At 42.5% G+C, this 18,561-nt stretch overlaps 2 protein-coding genes across 3 annotated transcripts in view; one reads left to right on the forward strand and one right to left on the reverse strand.

Annotated features, from left to right (window-relative positions):
• The first annotated feature begins 159 nt into the window (after positions 1 to 159).
• On the forward strand, positions 160 to 2,270 carry LOC134640427 (5-hydroxytryptamine receptor 1D). The gene is made up of 3 exons (XM_063492225.1): positions 160 to 322; positions 703 to 863; positions 975 to 2,270. Exons 1-3 carry the CDS (start codon positions 160 to 162, stop codon positions 2,268 to 2,270), a joined length of 1,620 nt encoding a protein of 539 aa, XP_063348295.1.
• A 670-nt stretch (positions 2,271 to 2,940) lies between these two features.
• Positions 2,941 to 18,561, reverse strand: part of slc35f3b (solute carrier family 35 member F3b) — a 49,625-nt gene continuing 34,004 nt past the window's right edge. Inside the window, exons 3-8 of one of the 2 annotated variants that reach the window (XM_063491353.1) lie at positions 15,468 to 15,807; positions 10,354 to 10,573; positions 6,719 to 6,844; positions 5,639 to 5,831; positions 5,440 to 5,529; positions 2,941 to 5,157 (exon numbers count right to left, since the gene is read on the reverse strand). In XM_063491353.1, coding sequence (XP_063347423.1) covers positions 4,916 to 5,157; positions 5,440 to 5,529; positions 5,639 to 5,831; positions 6,719 to 6,844; positions 10,354 to 10,573; positions 15,468 to 15,807 — 1,211 coding nt within the window. In that variant the 3' untranslated portion in view covers positions 2,941 to 4,915. The remainder of the gene's footprint in view (positions 5,158 to 5,439; positions 5,530 to 5,638; positions 5,832 to 6,718; positions 6,845 to 10,353; positions 10,574 to 15,467; positions 15,808 to 18,561) is intronic. The other variant, XM_063491354.1, reaches the window with a different exon arrangement.

Genomic DNA, 18,561 nt, shown 5'->3' on the forward strand with positions numbered 1-18,561 from the left:
GCTCATAGGTCCCCCTCCCTCCCCTTAAAACCTGCAGACCTTCCGGGCAGAGCAGGAGCAGATGGAGTAGCTTACATGCGATAACAGTTGTGTATTTTTCTGTCGAGACGGGCTTGAACTCGACTCATCATGTGAGGATAGCAGTTATTTGACTGGGATATGGACGATCTGGATGGCTCCTGGTTGGAGCCTAGGTTGTTCCTGCAGGTAGCAACTACTGTGAGTGCAAACTGGACTGAAGGCTCGGAGCTGGGGGTGTCCAAGCAGACCCAGCTGGTCCTGGAGATCCTCATGGTGCTGATGTGTTTGGGCGCTGTGACAGGTACAGACTCATCTGCTGATACTTAATTGCCAATTAAGGTATTTTAATTACTACAATTTTTTTGATACAAGATACAGGATTTTGTGATCTTCTCATATCCATAAAGTGAAAAAAGCACTTTCAGTACCAGAACAATTCATTGATTGACACAGTAGAGCTTTAAAGATTTGTTAAAGGTTAATTTACCTGCATTTCAGTATTTTAGGTGTTTATAGGATCTTCTGTTAACATAGTGCTTGTAGTATCCACTAATTAGAATTAATTAATTTCTGCCTCTCTGTCTGGGTCCCAAATAAAACATACTTTTTTAAATATCCACCCACTAGTCTGACCCGTGTGTCACGGCGTGTTTGTGCTTGTGTTGTTGTATTTCTGTGTAGGCAACATTCTTGTTATTGTTATTGTGGCTGCAACCAAAACTTTCCACTCGGTGACGTCGGTGCTCATCATGAACCTGGCCATCAGCGACCTCCTGGTGGGCATCGGGGTCATGCCGTTTGTTGCTCTGTCCGTCATGAACCGTGGATGGGTGGATTGCACGGTACATCACCCGTGTCCAGTCTAGCATGATTTACATTTTGGCCGGAAACGGCGTTTTTGCTTTGCTCCACTGTGTGCACGTATGATGAGGTTGTGTCTCTCTGTCTGACAGGACCTCTGTTCGTATGTGGGTTACACCTCCTCTGTGTACTGCACAGCTTCTGTACTCACCCTGGCTGCCATTGCCCTCGACCGCTACCACTCCATCATAGACTGCTTGCGCTACACCTCCCGCTGGACCCTGTGGAGAATTTGTGCTGTGGTCCTGTGGATCTGGCTGCAGGCGCTGGCCACCAGTTGCCCCCCACTGCTGGGCTGGAGCTCAGTCAGCTATGTGGACCCCATGTACAGCTGTGCAGTGAACTGGGCCAGCAGTCCTAGTTACACCGCTTTCATGGCTTCCCTCTCGTACGTCTTACCTGCAGTGGTCATCCTCTTCTGCTACGTGAACATTGTCAAGGTGGCCCGCAGCCACGCCAGGAGGATCCACACTCTCGAGGACTCCGTGCAGCGCTGCAGGAATCTCCCAGACTATGCTCCTGGGGATTCTTCCAATCAGCACAGCGGGTGCCACCACACCCCATCGACACTGATCTACCACATAAGTGGACAGTTTGTGTCTCAAGTTGGTACAGGGGAAGAAGATTATATCAACGATGCTCTTCCTGAAGCTACCACAGAGCAGAGAAGGTCAGCGTCCAGGCGCTTTTTCTCCTTCCTGGCTCAAAGTGCCTCCCAAGTTCCTCTCCAGAACTCCCAGCAGCATCACAGCCACCATGGTGTGGTCCGGCTCTTCATGGTCATCGCAGCCTTCTTCCTCTGCTGGACACCTTACATAAGCGTGGCCCTTGTTCAGGCCACAGAGACTGCAATTTCAGGCCAGTCCACCCTCGTCCCAAACTCTGCTGTTACTTTCTCGTACTGGCTGGTGCTGTTGAACTCTGATATCAATCCTCTACTGTACGCACTGCTTAGCAAGCGTTTCCAAAACGCTCTTCAGGGACTCAGGCAAAAAATAAGCACTCGTCTGGGGAGCGTAGTGGGAAGGGGAAATGAGCTCAGACCAGAGGGAGACGATGGAAGGAGCAGCGAGCCCAGCACGCTGACCACAACCCATCCCGGGCTGGCCTCCAGCTCTGAGAGCAACAGATCATTGTGTTCTCACTCCATTTTCACTGTCAGCACCGACTTCAATCATCAGCCTGAGAAACATCTGTGCAGTGTGTGTCATCCTCAAAAGAGGTCTACGTGGCAAGATGCAGCAAGTGACAGGAGAGCAGACTGCCTGCAGGTCCCCTCCCGGCCACAAGAGGGCAGCAGACTACCCTTTTCTGCTGTGACCGAGGAGCGGCAGGCCACTTTTTTCTATGGCCAGATAACAGTGAGAGTAGAGCATGATATTGCTTAGTCAGGATACCTGTGGCATCAGACATGAGACCACAGTTAACAACTATTTTATTATTTTTATTTTATCCGGCAATGAATTGATTGTTTGGTCAAGAAAATGTAAGAAAAATGGAAATTTCCATCCCAGTTTGACCTAATTTCTGATTAATCTTCCTTTTTTTTGTTTTTGTCTGACCACCAGTCTTCAACCCAAGCAAACTGACGTTATTATCACAGAAGATCAGTAAAAAAAAAATATCAAAGCTAACAAATAATTCATTTGTCCTAGAATAAAAAAAATGGAAGTAGTCACTGGACAATCCAAGGTCCCGGGCACCTTTCTGTGTGGAGTCTGCATCATCTCCTCCTTGCCTGTTTGGGTTAGGTTTCCACAGATACCTGCATGTTAATCTAATTGTTGTTTCTAGTTTGGCTTTATTGGATAACTCAGACTTATAAGCTCAAATCAGACTGATTTGTAACCAAGGCTACAGTTGTTTATATAAATAACAACAACAACAACAACAATATAAAAAGCAGTGTGCTTCTAAATTGGTTTCCAGGTTCATTGATTTTTAAAAAAAAAAAAAATTTAATTTTTATTGTGCTGTCTCACCCAACACTTGCTAAACCTTGCCAAATTGTTTGGTTTGTCACTCAGTTGTTTACTTGATGAATTGTACATTTTTTGCAGAGGGGGCAAGAAAAAAAAACCTCGACAAGGAAATGTATTGAAAAGAAATATTTTTATATAGTACATGTGATTACACTTGAAGACACCCAACAGTAGCTCTAATAAACCCGTCATTTATTCATGTTCGGAACATCTCCTCCTCAAATGTGATAATCATATGTTGCATCTCAGTGTAAAAATCGTCATTCCTTACAAAGGTTTACATTTATGTCTAGCAATAATTCCAGAGGAATACATTATTATTATTTATTGTCATACAGAATGACAATGGGAAACAGTGCTAATGTACTCTATTGCGAAACAAAGAAAAGGCAGTGAAGTGGACTTTTTCGGCTGCATCTGCTCGTACAGTACGTGCATGCTCGTTCTGCAAGACGTCACTCGCTGTCTTCTCAAGGTTAAGTCGGCAACCAAATGCAAACAAATATGTGTCAAGTTTGTCTCAATAAAGAAAGAAGGAAAAAGAAAATCATTCAGATGAGTATAAGAAGGATAGTATTAAACAGTCTCTGTGCAGCAGTCTGTGGTGGCACTGTAAAAAACAGATAGCACATTGCGAGCGTGTGTGGTCGAGTGATGTTCGTACATTCACAACAAGGCAGAGTTTCCACCGTTGCTTTACAAGGCGTGCACCTCAGTTTCTCTCGGGGGTCAACCACACCATGGTGGCTGTGATGCTTGCCTCAGAAATGTGATAAACGAAAGCAGACAAAGGTTTCTTTTTTTCTTCTTCTTCTTTTTTTTGATCACTAGAAGAGCCGTGTGTCAGCACTCCTCTTCTCAAGCCACAGTGGAACAGTTTTCTACAGTCTGTAATTCCCACGCGAAATGGAACGATGTAATTGAACTGCTGCACATTTGTCTGTGTGCATATGATACTAAAATGTTAAAAGAGAGGCTCAGAGATAGCTGTGTTTAAAGTAATTAAAGGGGTAGTTCCATTAACCTGTCAGTCTTATTTTGAGATATCAAAGCTTTTAACAATATTTGAATGTGTTTATTTAAAATGCTTGGTTAATAAAATGTTCACGCTATTTCCTACTGGTGTGCTGGCAACATAAAGCAAATGTTAGGCAACTGCTTTGTGGATGGATTGAAAGCAATCCCACTGTTTGACAAACACCTCAATGATATAATGCATTGAAAGCGAATGTAGATATCGCGTGACTAAACTGTGGGGCCCGAACAATGAGTGAGTGTTGACAGAAGTGAGAGTCTAGCCCAAGGAAAGCACATAACCACGGGGAGCCAATCAGTGCGGATGAAATGAAACTGACCTCTTCTCTAAGAGTGAATAGAGAGACACATTGTGAAAGCTTCTTCAGCTCAGACTGATCCTCAGACGTCCAGACAGGTCCCTTCACACCAGATGAGCTTCACAGGTCCACAGCTCTGGGACATCCAAGGTGTGAAATATAGCTATGTACAAGTGCACAAAAGGCAGGTATTTGTCACTAAGTTTACACCCGCAGAAGGCTACCGGGCCTCGTGTTCTGTTTTCAGGCATTCAGCTTTGTAGGCATTCTTCTTTGGATCTTAGAGGTGTGTAAATGTGTACATGTTAAAGCCAGCTGGTCTACAAGGTGTTAGGGCTGCCTTGAGAGATGTCTGCCCCTTTATTCCTCCTCACTGAAATATATCAGGCAAGTTGGCGAGTCTTCCCAGAGGCGAGGAATCAGAGGAATGATTAAGAGGTACAGCAAAATTAACGCATGGTTCAATCAGTTATACCTGATCATTTTAAGGATTAAAAATGATATAAGTCCATGCACCGACTTGGTTAACTTGTGAGCAGGAATGATGCCAAATGAATGAAACGCAATCTGTGCCTCCTTCATCATCCCCCTCGGTTGAAAAGCTGCAGATCAGAGGGCAGTCCAAAAGGCAAGGAACCAGGCAGATCACGTGGGTTAACACCCCTCATTTCCCTCCCACCTCATGTATATGTGTTTGTGTGATGATATTTCATATATTCAAAGTGCATATGTTGACATGGAGGTCCTGGCTCTCCCTCTCCAGTTGAGCCCTGTGCCAGCTCCTGCCTCTCCGCTGCCCTCTGCTGGCTCGTCACGTTTGCGCAGCTTCTGGCTGAGCTGGATAATGCACTGGTCCCAGTCCTCTGGTAACAGCAGCATTAGGAAACCCAAGCAAATGATGAACACAGCAATGAGGCGCACCGAGTTAAAGTGAATTTCACACGTGTAGAGGTCCACCACTGTAAAATAAATAAATAAATAAAAAGGTACTGTGTCAATAGAAGGGAATTTGCAAATATTGTAAAACAACTGGGTTTATGTAAATGAATGTAAATTGTAACTGTGTGTTTATCAAATAAAAATGGTTAATTGTACATCGAGAGGGAGCCTGGTTTGAAAATGAAATGGAGTCTTTCATCAAATATAGATGGAAACTTTTGGGAGAATCCAGTGCCATCAAATATTAAATGCTGACCAGATATAAAAAGCTAGCACTCTTAGAGGAAAGCCAAGAGACTTACTGGCGTTTACAGGAACACTTAGGACAATGCCAAGGGAAATTAATGTCGGGTATGTTATCGCGATGCCAAAGTTCACCAGGACATTGAAAGCTGCAGGAACAAAGCAGAATTAGAGCAGCAGCGGACTACACAATGAGAATGTTGCTATTTGTAGATTACACAACCAGCCGGTGCACATTACTGCTCTGTCGCCATATACCGAAAAGCAGGGCTGCGACCCCACAGAGGTAGGCCCATGGGATGTCTCTGAGTGATTCGATGTACTCCACGTGTGTAAAATACAGCATGACTGGCACAAAGCTGACGAAAACAAAATTGGTACTTCCAACGATGCTCAGAAAGAGTGCAGCCTCTCCAAATTTGGCACTTCCCAGCACCATCTTAAAGAGCACCTGAGAATAAAGAGGAAGGAGAGTGATGCATACATCGAATCTGCCCTCTTCAGGAGCTGAGGTATATTACAGAGGGCGAAGCCTGCCAAGTACCTGCCATGTCTCTGGCCCAGGGCCACTGCTGTCTGTTTATCACATTAGGGCGGCACAGACAGCAGGGCAAAGGAGACCAGACCCCGTCAAAACATAGCTATATAATATCTGTCCTGTAACCCCCTTGATCAGGGTAACACAGCCTGAGGCCTGCAACCAAATGCGTAGGTATCGCGTACTTCTGGCAGGTGAGTCTCACACTACATAATCCCCTTCTGTCTTCTGCCACCTGGTTACATAATTAGAAGGGAGCTAGACAGGGCAACTTACAGAGACGTGTCCATATATACAGCATGCTTACCTATTTTTTATTCCACCGTGAATAAAAGTGGCGCCACAATGGAACTTTATGCTCAGCGGTACAATACGCACTGACGAAATGCAATCAAATCCTAGAGGTTTTGCGGATCGATCTAAATACCGATAGTATCAATACCAACGTTGGCATTGTATCGAATCGATAGTAGCATAAAAGAATGTCCTCGAAGTTCAGTATGTAGCCCACTGAATTGTGTGGAAAAGTATACCTCAAACATGCGATATGAAAAATGTCCTTTTTGTGTATAGTCTATAGCACACTGACAGGCAGCTTCAATATACACGAATAGCTTAAAGGTGTGTTTTTGTTATATCACTTAATTATTCTGGAAAATAAATTTGCAAATTGATGATGATTCATCTCATAAATCATAAGCTGCTTTTATAGTTTAAAAGTATCGATATCTGCAATGCTGGCCCTGGATTTAGTTGATATCACATCGATACCAAAATTTGCAGTATCGCACAGCAAATACCTTATAGAGCGCTGACATCGAAGCAGAGGCCACGACCAAAGCAATGCCGATGACCGAGTGGCTGTGGAATCCATCGGCATAGGTCATCATTACGATGCCTGCTATGGCCAAGATAGCAGCTACTATCTATACAGAGAAAGAGAGAGAGAGAAAGAGAGAGCATCAGTGAGTGAAGGATGGACAACATGCTGCTCACAGTTTGGTGAAAAAGGCACCTTATCCCCTTACTGCCGCGGAGGGACACAGCAGGCCCACATGGCCTCAGCTTTGTTATTCAGTGCAGAAATAACAAGCCTCACAGAACCAGGCTTGAAGCAGCCTAATTACTGGGTGGGTTGTTATTTCATAGTAAACAAGCTTTTCATTTGATATTTACGTTTTCTACGTGCAGTGCAGAAAGGACCTGATCTCAGATTCACCCTGTAAGCGCTTCCAACACAGGACAGGCAGCTTTTACAGTGTTGGCTTGATTGTGTGACATTGATTTCCGTTACAAAGCCATCGTGTTTACAAACCAAATCCCCCCTCACACCACTCAGTCCAGCGGCCCCTGCTTTTCTCACCCACTCCCTGCCTCTGCAATTATCACAGCTTCAAGATGGCAAGAATCCATCAGCTTCACCCTGCTCTGGGTCAACTGTGATGCGTAAAAGGCAAACCTCTTGTGTTTTATTGCATTAAAATCTGGTTTGTCTGGGGTATATGTTCATAGTGTATATGTGAGAACTGTACAGCAGTGATGGGGCTACGGTGCAGCCCAGCTGAGTGGATTAGCACCGCATTAAGGAGGTGTCGGGAAGATAAATGAGCCGCGTGTTTTTGCTTGGCCAAAGCACCTTAGGCAAGTCTGGCTAAATGTCTCTTTCTGCACTGCAGGCTGCCTGTCAGTCACTGCTACACCTTTCATTTTAGGAAATGGCCATTTGCTCGCGTCAGCAACAATTTAAGATGTTTCAGCACAATGTGGAGGGTCAGAGGGAGGAAGGACTGTGGCTTCACCCAAACTTGTTCTGCAATGGGCAGGCGTGACCGATGAGTCCGGTGGGTAGCTTATGCCATTACGGTGGCGTAACTGCAGCACGTGGACCTTGCACTTTTTACAAATCATAAATCTAAACATGGGTCACAAAGAAAAAAAAATCTCCCTGATTTCTTTGATCATTCTGCCAACACCGAGCGGAGCTAGTCATCGGTTTTATCCACAAAGTACCACTGAAAAAAACCTCCCTGTTTAACGAGGTTGATGTAGCATCCCCCTCATCACGCTCTCCCTATTCCCTTTCTGTTTCTCCTCCTTCACTTTCATGAAATACTTGTTCAAGTTCCCCTGCATTACTGCAGACATCCAAACACTGCAATCCTTACTACCAGGCAACAGAGAGCAAGAGAGGGGAGGGTGTGTAAGCGAGAGTGAAGCGGGACTATTACTGTACTTGTCTCTTACCGAGGCTTTTCATCACGAATAATGGGGGTGACGAGTCGGGGCATACACAAGGGAGAGACGGGGTGCTTGTGAGTGTGTGAGAGGAAAAAAGGGGGGGCGGGGAGGGGCATCGTGCGAAGTGCAGGACAGCTGCAGATGTGAAAGCATCTGAGGCATACAGTGAGAGGAGATAAACCGATATCTTTATTCACAAAGGTAAGTAACCCCTTACTGCCCTGCTTCTCTGTCTTTATCAGTCACAAACTTGCCGGCGAACACACACATGCACAGACCAGGAAGCACATTTGAATGACACTGTGATCACTGGTAGGTAATCATCCTGTGGTGCTCATAACCTGCTCTCTACTCAACCGTGCTGTGTGTGTAGCTCACAGATTCCAATGGAAATTCAGTCAAAGCAAGTCATCACAAATTTGCATTTCTTTGCAGATTAGAGACTTTTTTTTGTCATGATGGCTGATGAAGTGTAAAACTGAGTTTAGTATGAAACTTAAATGCACATTTAACCAGAGAAGACAGTATTAGAGATGAGCGCAGCTTCTAAGAAGGTAAAACTGCAGGATTGCCTTAAACCTGCCAGTAGGTGGCAGCAACTCTGGTTTCAAAAAGAAATCTGGTTGTAAAGTAAACATCTATGACATCACAACCTTAGTAAACACTTTCCTGATAAGTTTATAGTGTCAATCATCTGTTCCAAGTTTAGTAAGACTCGGAAAGTATGATCCTGATAAAAGCCAAAAGGAGAATAAATCAGGGTCTGCTTTAGGGTGGGCCTACAGTCAATGTACAGAGCATAAAGTGTCCTTAGATTTTCCAAGGGATTTACCCCTTTCTTGTAATGTATGATTTCAAATGCCAATATGGAGATGGTGAAAATACCTATTTTCTTTTTGGTCCAGTCATAAAGTAATCAGAGGTATGTTGCCATCTCATGTAGAGTCATGTTAAAGAGTAGGTTTCATAAGATTATACTGTAATATTCAAAATATAATAAACAATACAGAAAAACAAAGATAATTTTTTAATCTGTCCATATCAAACTTGGGATCAGGACCCAGACTTGTGCATCGGTTTACAAGATAAACCCTGTTGACATTTACATTCCTGTAAGGAAGAGAGAAGAAAGAACATTCCTGCTACACAAAATGAAAATTTGCCTCCCCCCCCCAATCTTGTCTCGTGTCTCATGATGAACAGGATACTTTTGTATCTTTGGGGATCTGAACATAATCAAACTGATTCAATCTAGGAAGGAAAAAAAATGTTTGGTGGAGCTAGTCATAAATCACATAAATCAACGTGTGACAGTCAGCCTGTGAGGCCAATACTGGCCACGCTCTTATCTTAAATAAGTTTCGTCATAATCAGTGAGATTCAAGATAAATGGGACGCTCAAACATCTCACCAAAAAATATACGAGTGCAGTGCCCGTCTAAACGTGGGAGTGAAGGCTGATAGCAGCTTGCAGTATTCTTCACAACCGCATCAGCGAGCGACTAAAGCCATTCGTCGCAGCTCACCATGCACACCCACGGAAAAGCAAAGATTTTAAATATACCGGTATTGTATATTTAGACTTTACAATCATTTAAATTACACTCAGTGTCCCTCTATTCCTTTTTGCTGTCATTTGTTATGGATCTACTGCTTCTCATAGACAACAAAGACCCAATGAAAGCCTGAGCAGATGTTATAACATTACCAAATCTGGCCACTGATGAAAAATCGAACAGAAACTCGAGTTTATTAATTCCCTGTTTTACAGAACCACTGCACTAAAAAAAAAGGATGGTGGGACAGATGATAGTGCAAAACTGCTTTACAACATATAATACTGATATATATATATATTGATGTGCTCATCCCACCTACAATGATGTAATTATAAATGATTCATTGGCTGTCTGGGGGGTGAGTTGTGATTACTGCTCTTGCCACATTAAGTACAAAGGGTTAAATATCTTGTTGGATATGGCGACTTTATATAACATAGTAAATTATTCTTCAAAACTAATTCAAAAGACACGCTTTTGGTTATTAGCTTGTTTACTGCAAATAAAACTTACAAGCCAAGAGGGGACAGTGTGAAAATCCTTGCTTTCTGTGTCCTGTGCTCGAGTTAGACATCTTAACTAAAGATTCATAATTTTCCCTTGGAAGAAAAAAAACACACGCATGCAGATATACTCACCCTGACCCCCATGAAGCGGTCTCTGAGCACGATCCATGACAGCAGGAAGACGAAGGCCTTGTTACAACAGAATAGCGCTGACACATCTGTTGTGTTGATCTTCCTGAGGGCCTGCAGGTACAGGTAGTTGGTGAGGATCCACAGCAGGCCAAAAGGAGCTACCTTGGTGAAAAACACCTTCGGCGTCAGGCCATCGTCACCAAAAAACCTGCAGCACTCCCTGTGCACGACCAAAATGAAGAGTGTTAACCTTCCAAAAATGTAGTATGATTTTAAAGCTGATAAGTATTATCACTCTGGGACCAATTAACACCAGTGAACACAAACAGCACAATCTGAAAAACACACTTAATGCCAATGAGTGACTGCAGTAATTCCCACTTCAACAGTTACATCTAAATTATGTTTGTCCTACATTATAGACACGTGGGACCAATGCTACCCTACTAGAAGAATGATTTAATATTTAATTGCAAATTAAGATCTGCCACAACGCATTAAAGTTAAATATTCAACTGTCCCCATTAAGAAATTAAACAACCTGTTTGGTCCTCAGGTGTTTTGTCTGGTTACATCTGACAAATGTCTCAGTATAGCAAAGAAATGGGATAATCTTTGCTGCTACAACAGGACATATTGAATGACTAAATCGAAGAAAAAAGCTATTTGGTATTTCATAGTGACAACAGGCAGAAATGTATTTAATGTACTCAGAAAAGTCTTCTTTCATCTTCCTCCGTTCTCAGCATTACTTGTGGACACTCTGGGAGTTCAGCTTCTGGGTATGAGTTTCCGTATGGACTTAAACATGAAGGGAAAATGGGGACAGAAATAAATGTTGCTGTGACTTATGCATGTGATGAATAACTCAGGCAAATTTGTAATGACTCAGATAACAGCCATGCAATTCTAAGGTTTTATGTATGATAAAAATCATCTGGTCTTAGATTTAGGTGAATAAAACCTCAGGTGAATTACAAAGCATGACATATAACACCATGACATTATTTATTTAACTAAAGTTGAGCTAAAATGTAGAAGATGTGTGTGAAAAACTAACTACACCTTTATTGCTTCCGAAGGAATTAAGAGGTTGTATTAACATAATGCCAAAGAGGAACGACATCAGCAGCGATCTTGGAGAAGCAACTATTGCTGGCAATCAATTTAAATCCTTCATTCTACAGTGAGAAAGTTTATTCACAAGTGGAAATATTCAAGGCAGCTGTTAGTCTTCCTAGGAGCGGACATCCTAGCAAATTCACCCCAAGGTCAGACCATGCAATGCTCAGAGAAACCTCAAAAAAACTCTGGGAGCTACATCTCAAAATCTGCAGGTCTGAGTTAGTTAAATGTTGAGGTTTATGCTACAATCTGAAAAAGACTGAACAATTATGGTTTGTTTGGAGAGAAAGCCTCTTTGTTACAAAAAGAACATGACCCCACAGCTTAGGTGTGCAAAACTGCATCTAAACAAACCACCAGACTTCTGTAACAATGTCCTTTGGACAGTTTATTAATTCCCTGTTTTACAGAACAACTGCACTAAAAAAAAGGATGGTGGGACAGATGATAGTGCACAGATAAGTGGAGATGTTTGGATATAATGCACAGCACCATGTTTAGTAGTAACCAAGCACATATCAGCACAAACACCTCAAACCACCTGTCAAGTACGGGGGTAGAGGAGTGGTGTTTTGAGCTTGTCTTGCAGCCACAGGACTTGGAAACCTTGTGGTTGTTGAGTCGACCATGAACTCCTCTGTATACCAAAGTATTCTACGGTCAAATGTGAGACCATCTGTCTGATAACTAATACATGTCCCAAATTGGGTCATTTACTTGGACATTGATCCCAAGCACAACAGCAAACAGCAGAAAAAGAAAAGGATCAAGGTGCTGCAATGGTCCAGTCAAGTCCAGACCTCAGAGTGATTGAAATGCTGTGGTGGGGCCTTAACAGAGCTGAGCATAAATGCCCACAAACCTCAATGAACTGAAGCAACAGTGGGCCAAGAGTCCTCCACAACAAGGTAAGAGACTGATAAAGTCACACAGAAAATGTTTAGTTCAAGTTATTGCTGCTAAAAGCAATTCTACAAGGTGTACTTTCATACCATGATTGTGTGAGGAAGTCTTCACAGATAATACTGAGAAAAAAACACTAAATCTGGAGATGTATGATTAACAGTCAGTCTGGCAGTCTGCTATGTTGAAGAAATGATTAATCTTTAAGTGCTTCTGCATGAGGCTTAGTCATGCACTATTCATGTTTTTCAGGCGCTGTAACTACGCTCAAGACGCTAGATGAAAATACCCTTGAATAAAAGCTGACGGTCCAAAAGCTATTGGCATGAGTCAGTAATGCAACAGAGGAACCAAACCATGACATTATGTATCAGTATCAGAATACTGCATAGTGGTCCTGCTCTGTCGTGTTACTACATCGTCTGCTGAGTAAGACCTTACGTTGCTCTGCTGTGACGCCAACAATTTTCTGTTTCACCGCCAACTTGCATGACTCCGCCCACACCGGTCTGCTATTGTTACCATTTCTACAGAGTTATACCGTTTGCCCTGAGCGCATCTGGCTCAGTGAAAAGTGATGAAGCAGCAATAAGTGAGGAGTGGCAGGTAGCATATTTGCCAGGGTGTCCTGCTGCATACTGTAGAGCAGCGCTGCTATGAATCAGCTCCAGAGAGCTGAGTCTGCACTAAGAACACACTGCTCAAACCACCTCTATGGACACGACACTAATTCTGCGACAACCAATTTATCAGCTTTTAATTACAGACACTGGTTACACCACCTTAAAGCCAAACCGGTGACTGTGTTCACGCATTATTCCTGCACTTGTGTACTTGTGAACTGTAATCTGCAGTGATTTTTAAGATACGTCAAACCTCTGCAAAGCTGCCAAAGAGTTGCAGCAGCAGATAATAATACACCTAGCAGCGCGTGGATTAAACAGTTAAGCGCTGCACTTCCAGAATGATTTAGTATCACTTTCTAGTGCCTGCACAGAACTTTTATTTGGTTTCTTTAGAATTTGGCACAAACGGAGTTAATCCATCCTTCTTTAATACTTACATCTAAACTGACTTAACAGGGTTTCATATTACCCAAGAGCAGTCAGAGGGTCTCAAACTACAAGCTTGAATTTAAAAGATGAATGTGCAAAATGACACTTTGTGAGTTAAGAGATAAATCCTTCCACTCCTGCTACGATCTGTCCGTAAATATCAAGTCTATACAACAACAAGGGTGATGAGTGCACTAAAATCCTCTCCTCACAGATATACTGCTAAAGTCATGTCCTTGCCTCTCGTTCGGCTGCGGGCTGTCACGAAGCTATCCTTTGGTTTCTATTTCTCTGCACTGTCAGGTTCACAGAAGATGGTATTGTAATTTGTAGTCAGTTCACATGAGCTCCAACTGAGGAGTGGGAGACCCACATCCTCATGTAGGCCTTTAGAAAAAAAGGAAGGATTACATCACAGAGGAGCATCCGAAATACAGAGCCAATCCCCCGAGCTCACCAGCACACCACAGCTTCTAAACTACCGCTCTCTTTTGTCTCTTTGCACTAACGTAGCATTGCAGGTAGCAGAGATAAGACTTTTGTCTAAAGACCATGATTAATGGACTGCTTCAGCTGTGAAAGCCACTGTAACACAATTAGGATTACAGTCTCGTCAGCAGGGTATGTGAGATGGCACGGCCTGCTCTTCCAAACAGGTAAATATGTGGCGGCGTTTTGCAAATAAAATCTGAAGAGAGGATAACTGTGTTTACCTGACAAGCAAAAACAGAAGGTAAACAGAATTAGCTTATTCAGCGAGACTGAAAATGGACCTAAATGATAAACTGTAAGCAGCTGGTGAAACAGGCTGAACATGTGGCGTTTGTTCCGTCAAATACAAAGAGGATAGAAACTGTCACACAGTGTTTGAAAAAATTCAATTAGTACATCTCTATCATCTCACTGGTACACTGCTAGATGTTACGTGGTGGTTAATTTCGTTGGGGAATCAAACTGACCTTTTGAATGGATTTTTTGGTAAATCCCGATTAGTTGTATACTTGCTGTAACTAGAAAAAATGGATAGAAAATAAAAAGAGAGAATAAAACTTATATGGGATTTTTAATACAGATACTGATACCAATATTGGGCAATTTAAAAATCAGATATTCCTTCATTTTTTGATGCTAGGCAAAAATTTCACTGACATTTAAATTTCGAAGCCCAACTTTGCTCGGCTCAGCTGGTTGCTGTTTGTGTAATTGTTTGTTAATGATCTGATGACCCCTCAGGTCTGACTTGAGATAATATTTTTAAAGGTTGTAGGTTTTATCTATATAAAGACAGGAAACTTTACTGATTTGATTTTTAATGACTGTGCTGTAATCTGGTCTGCTGTTGCTGTTGCAAAAATTGATTTCTGTTCTGTCTTATAAAACTGTAACTGCTGAAGTCTCTGACCTTAGAAAAGAAACAATGCCCTTTGACTGAAGTCAGAATTTGTGTGAGAGCCTGTACTGCACTTTACAGTCACTTAAGGTTTTTTTTTATATCGTTTGTTTCCTCCGCTGTCACTGTGCTTGCCCGGTTAGGGGCACAGACCCGTATACAGACTTTATTCACAGTCCATGTGCACCAGGAAAGGCAAGACAGAAAAAAGAGAAACAGTGACTAGAATTGATGACAACCTACTGCTATCGCCTACTTTAAGTGCATCAAAAGCTGTCAAACAAGTGTTAATTCATCTAAAATTCACCATCTGTAAGACTGGTCACAGGACGACTAGTCTTGGCTAAAGCTATAACAGAGTTACAGCACCCAGGCTGGTGTCGCTGCCATGGACCAGCCCATAAATTGAACAAAAAGGGGATGCTGAATATGGAGATGCCATGAAAGAAGATCATGGAGAAGATTCATGGATGTAATGAAGGAGGATATGTGGAAAATTCTGAGATTAAAGGATGATCACAACATGTCAGAGCACAAAAGCCGATTTATATATATATAAAAAGAATGATCGTAATGTGACAGCAGCTTTAGTGCTTGGACCTCTAATGGAGCTTGCTCTAAAGGAGAGAGTGTCTTCTAACCTTAACCTCTGCCTGGCTGTCTGCCTCTCCGGACTCTTGCACAGGTGGCCGATGTAGTAGAGGGGGAAGAAGAGGCAGTTCCACGTGGTGGCGAACCAGGTGAGGGTGAAGGGAGCATCAAACTGCTTAAAGGTCAGCTTGGCCAGCTGGGTGGAGCCTGCCCAGGAGGAACACACGCACATCACCATGGCGACTCCCCATAGAGCCTTCCGCACTTGTACAGCTGTCACTTGGATGCAGCAGTGAAGCCGCCGTCTGCTGGAGCCGGACTCTGCTCCTGCAGCACCGGCCGACTGCGCGTCTGTGGTGCCCACCACATTCTCTCTGGAGCGATCTTCCCCTAAAGACGGACACATACATGACAGACTGATGTCCAAACACACCGATACCGCAGACCTGTACGCTCATTCATTAGTTGACACATTTTAACATATTTGTCCTTGCTTATTACTGAATTTTTCTCAACTTCCTCTTCCTCTGCATGTGTTTTAGGTGCCTGGTGGGCAGGAAATCATCAATGCCAAATGGAAACATCTGGGCCTGGTGTTTCCAGACTATGAAACCGTTGCTGGCACTTGATTCTTTCTCTCCTGCCTGGCGTCTGAGTTTCTGCGTGCACTTACTTTCTTTTCAGTTCTTTCATGCTGTTTTCCACCGCCTTGTAGCACTTTCACACTATTTCCACTCCCATGCACATCCTGCTTCACTGATGCCTACTTTTACACCTGATTTGATCAAATTATTTTGATAAAATGTCACATAAAGTGCTTTTTGTCACAGCCTTCAGAGGTTGCCAGGTTGTGGCTTTTTTTTCTCCCTAAGCATCATGTGGATACAGTATATTATCTTTTGCAGCAAATCTGAGCGAGTAGCTTGAGAGACTGACTCCAGATCACACCAGTCTTGTCATCATTTTCCGGATAAAAATAGCTGCTTTCAAACTTAAACTGAACTTGAAGGTAATCAATCCGAGTTAGAAATGTGGCGATCAAGTGTGACAGGCGGCAGTGAAACAGAGGGCATATGAGGGCAGACGTGATATCCAATCCAAGATGACCTCTTCTCCACCGCATGAGCTGCAGCGGCATGTGTGTTTGCCCTAGCGTGCAAAGACACACACCGCAACACTTAACTTTTCTATTTCTCTTGTCAAAACCTGATAGCCTCCATACTTCTTCACTAATGTGAGAACTGAAGCGAAGTGTTGGTGTACAGTTTTCGGCCCCACTCTCACCCACTCTGTGCTTCAAAACCAATTCGCTTACCAAGATCATTTTGTTCTCTCGAATCACTGAACTTACAAACTTTGTGTCCTCTACAAAGTTCAGACACTGCTGCATGATCATGGATATGACACACAGTGTTTTACAAAAATATGACAGTTAAATGCAACATTTATGGCAGCTCTTAACAGGTTAAAGCCAGAACAATTAAATAATTGCCATAAAATTCAAATTTGTTGAAGATGGGAAGGGTTATTGAACCTTTAAAAAAATAAAATAAAAATGTATTAACCTCCTAGGACCTGGTGTCCACATATGTGGACATCACATTTTGGGATGTCTTGACCAAAATACAAAATTTTGCTCTACAAGGACCTGATTTCCACTTACGAGGACATTATACTGCCACTGTTCTATCGAAATTTAAAGCGAATATCCTCATATGTGGATCTCATTTCTCTCAGAAACAAAAATCAGGTGTAAAAAAAAAAATCTGGTAATTCTTTGTTTTTACATTAATCAGGTCCCAAACAGCCCAAATAGCAAAGAGAATTTAAAAATGCATGCCATGGAAGAGTTCGGGTCTTAGGAGGTTAATATTAATTTGCATATATGAGTTTTAATTGCATCATATTCGCTACTTTTGACCTTTTTTTTTTTTTATTTATTGCTTAAAAACAGAACAAAAACTCATGTATCAAATATGACACACTGGGCATTAAGAGGGTTAATTTAGACAGATAAGCTCTCACTCGATGTGTACTGATAATTAATGTCTTTCTAAAACTAACAATAACAAGAGCACTCAGATAGCATAATTCCCCCCGATGATATTTTTATTCATGCTGACGTCAGCCTGTTATGGCGTGATTGTGACATTATATGGCGTCAAATTGAAAAACTAAAAAGTGTATCGTACAGCCCTCTCCATGCCCTTTCATATGATATATTACTCAATATGGTTTCTTGAATTTTTTTTAAAAGGTCAACTTTGACCTTGAAAGCCAAAAACCACAGTCAAGGTCAAACGCTTAGCCAACTTATGTACTAACGTCCCCCGAGGCCTATAATATTGTTGTGATGTTCAAAGACAATCAGTAAAAAATTGTGAATAACATAAAGTTTTTACTGATTTTCACATTTGTTGCGACCTTGACCCTTCACCACACTTAAGTCAGCTGAAGCCGTGGATGCTGGACTGCTAACAAACAGACAAACAAACAGAACATACTCCCTCCCTTTATCACTGGCTGACTCCTAAAATCATTTTAGGCTGTCTTTTTGACCGTGTAGCTAAACCCGCACCACCTAGAGCAAAACTACATGACCGCAACTCTGCAATCGGTTTAGTGAGAGTGCAACACAATAAACAGCACAACCTCATATCAGCTCTACTTCATAACAGCTGCATAATAGGCATCATGCATCTTCGGTCGCTTCCTACCTTCCAAAATGTTGAAAATGAGCGATCTCCCTAATGGTGTTTCCAGTGGTAATGATGTGCTGCGGGGAGCCTTTTGCCAATTCATCACTGCACTGTATGCTGTTGACTGGAATACTGAATGCACTTCAAAGGGCCTCGGTGAGGGAAGAATAAATCTAACTTGATTTGATTACGCTGTGGAAATGATTGTCTGACGGCATCAACAGGACACTCAGCTCTCATAATATTGTAGCTTTGCCGTATCAGTTGTTGCTGTATACGCGGCACTGTTTGCCATTCTGTGAATGTGATCTGTGTAATAATAAAAAACAACAACAAATAAAACCACCTTGTCTAATATAACCTGCATATTTTGCAAAAGAGCTGTGTAAGGGGTCATCCATCACACCCAATGAGGCAATTCACTGCTACTGGAAGAGCTGACTCT

This window comes from Pelmatolapia mariae, linkage group LG13 (assembly GCF_036321145.2).
Source record: "Pelmatolapia mariae isolate MD_Pm_ZW linkage group LG13, Pm_UMD_F_2, whole genome shotgun sequence".
NCBI classification, from domain to species: Eukaryota; Metazoa; Chordata; class Actinopteri; order Cichliformes; family Cichlidae; genus Pelmatolapia; species Pelmatolapia mariae.

Excerpts from the sequence above, each read along its gene's own strand:
- LOC134640427 (XM_063492225.1), top strand. The coding sequence starts at position 160 with ATGGACGATCTGGATGGCTCCTGGTTGGAGCCTAGGTTGTTCCTGCAG. Across the intron at positions 323-702 it reads GTGTTTGGGCGCTGTGACAG|GCAACATTCTTGTTATTGTT; the intron begins GTACAGACTCAT and ends ATTTCTGTGTAG. Across the intron at positions 864-974 it reads GTGGATGGGTGGATTGCACG|GACCTCTGTTCGTATGTGGG; the intron begins GTACATCACCCG and ends TCTGTCTGACAG.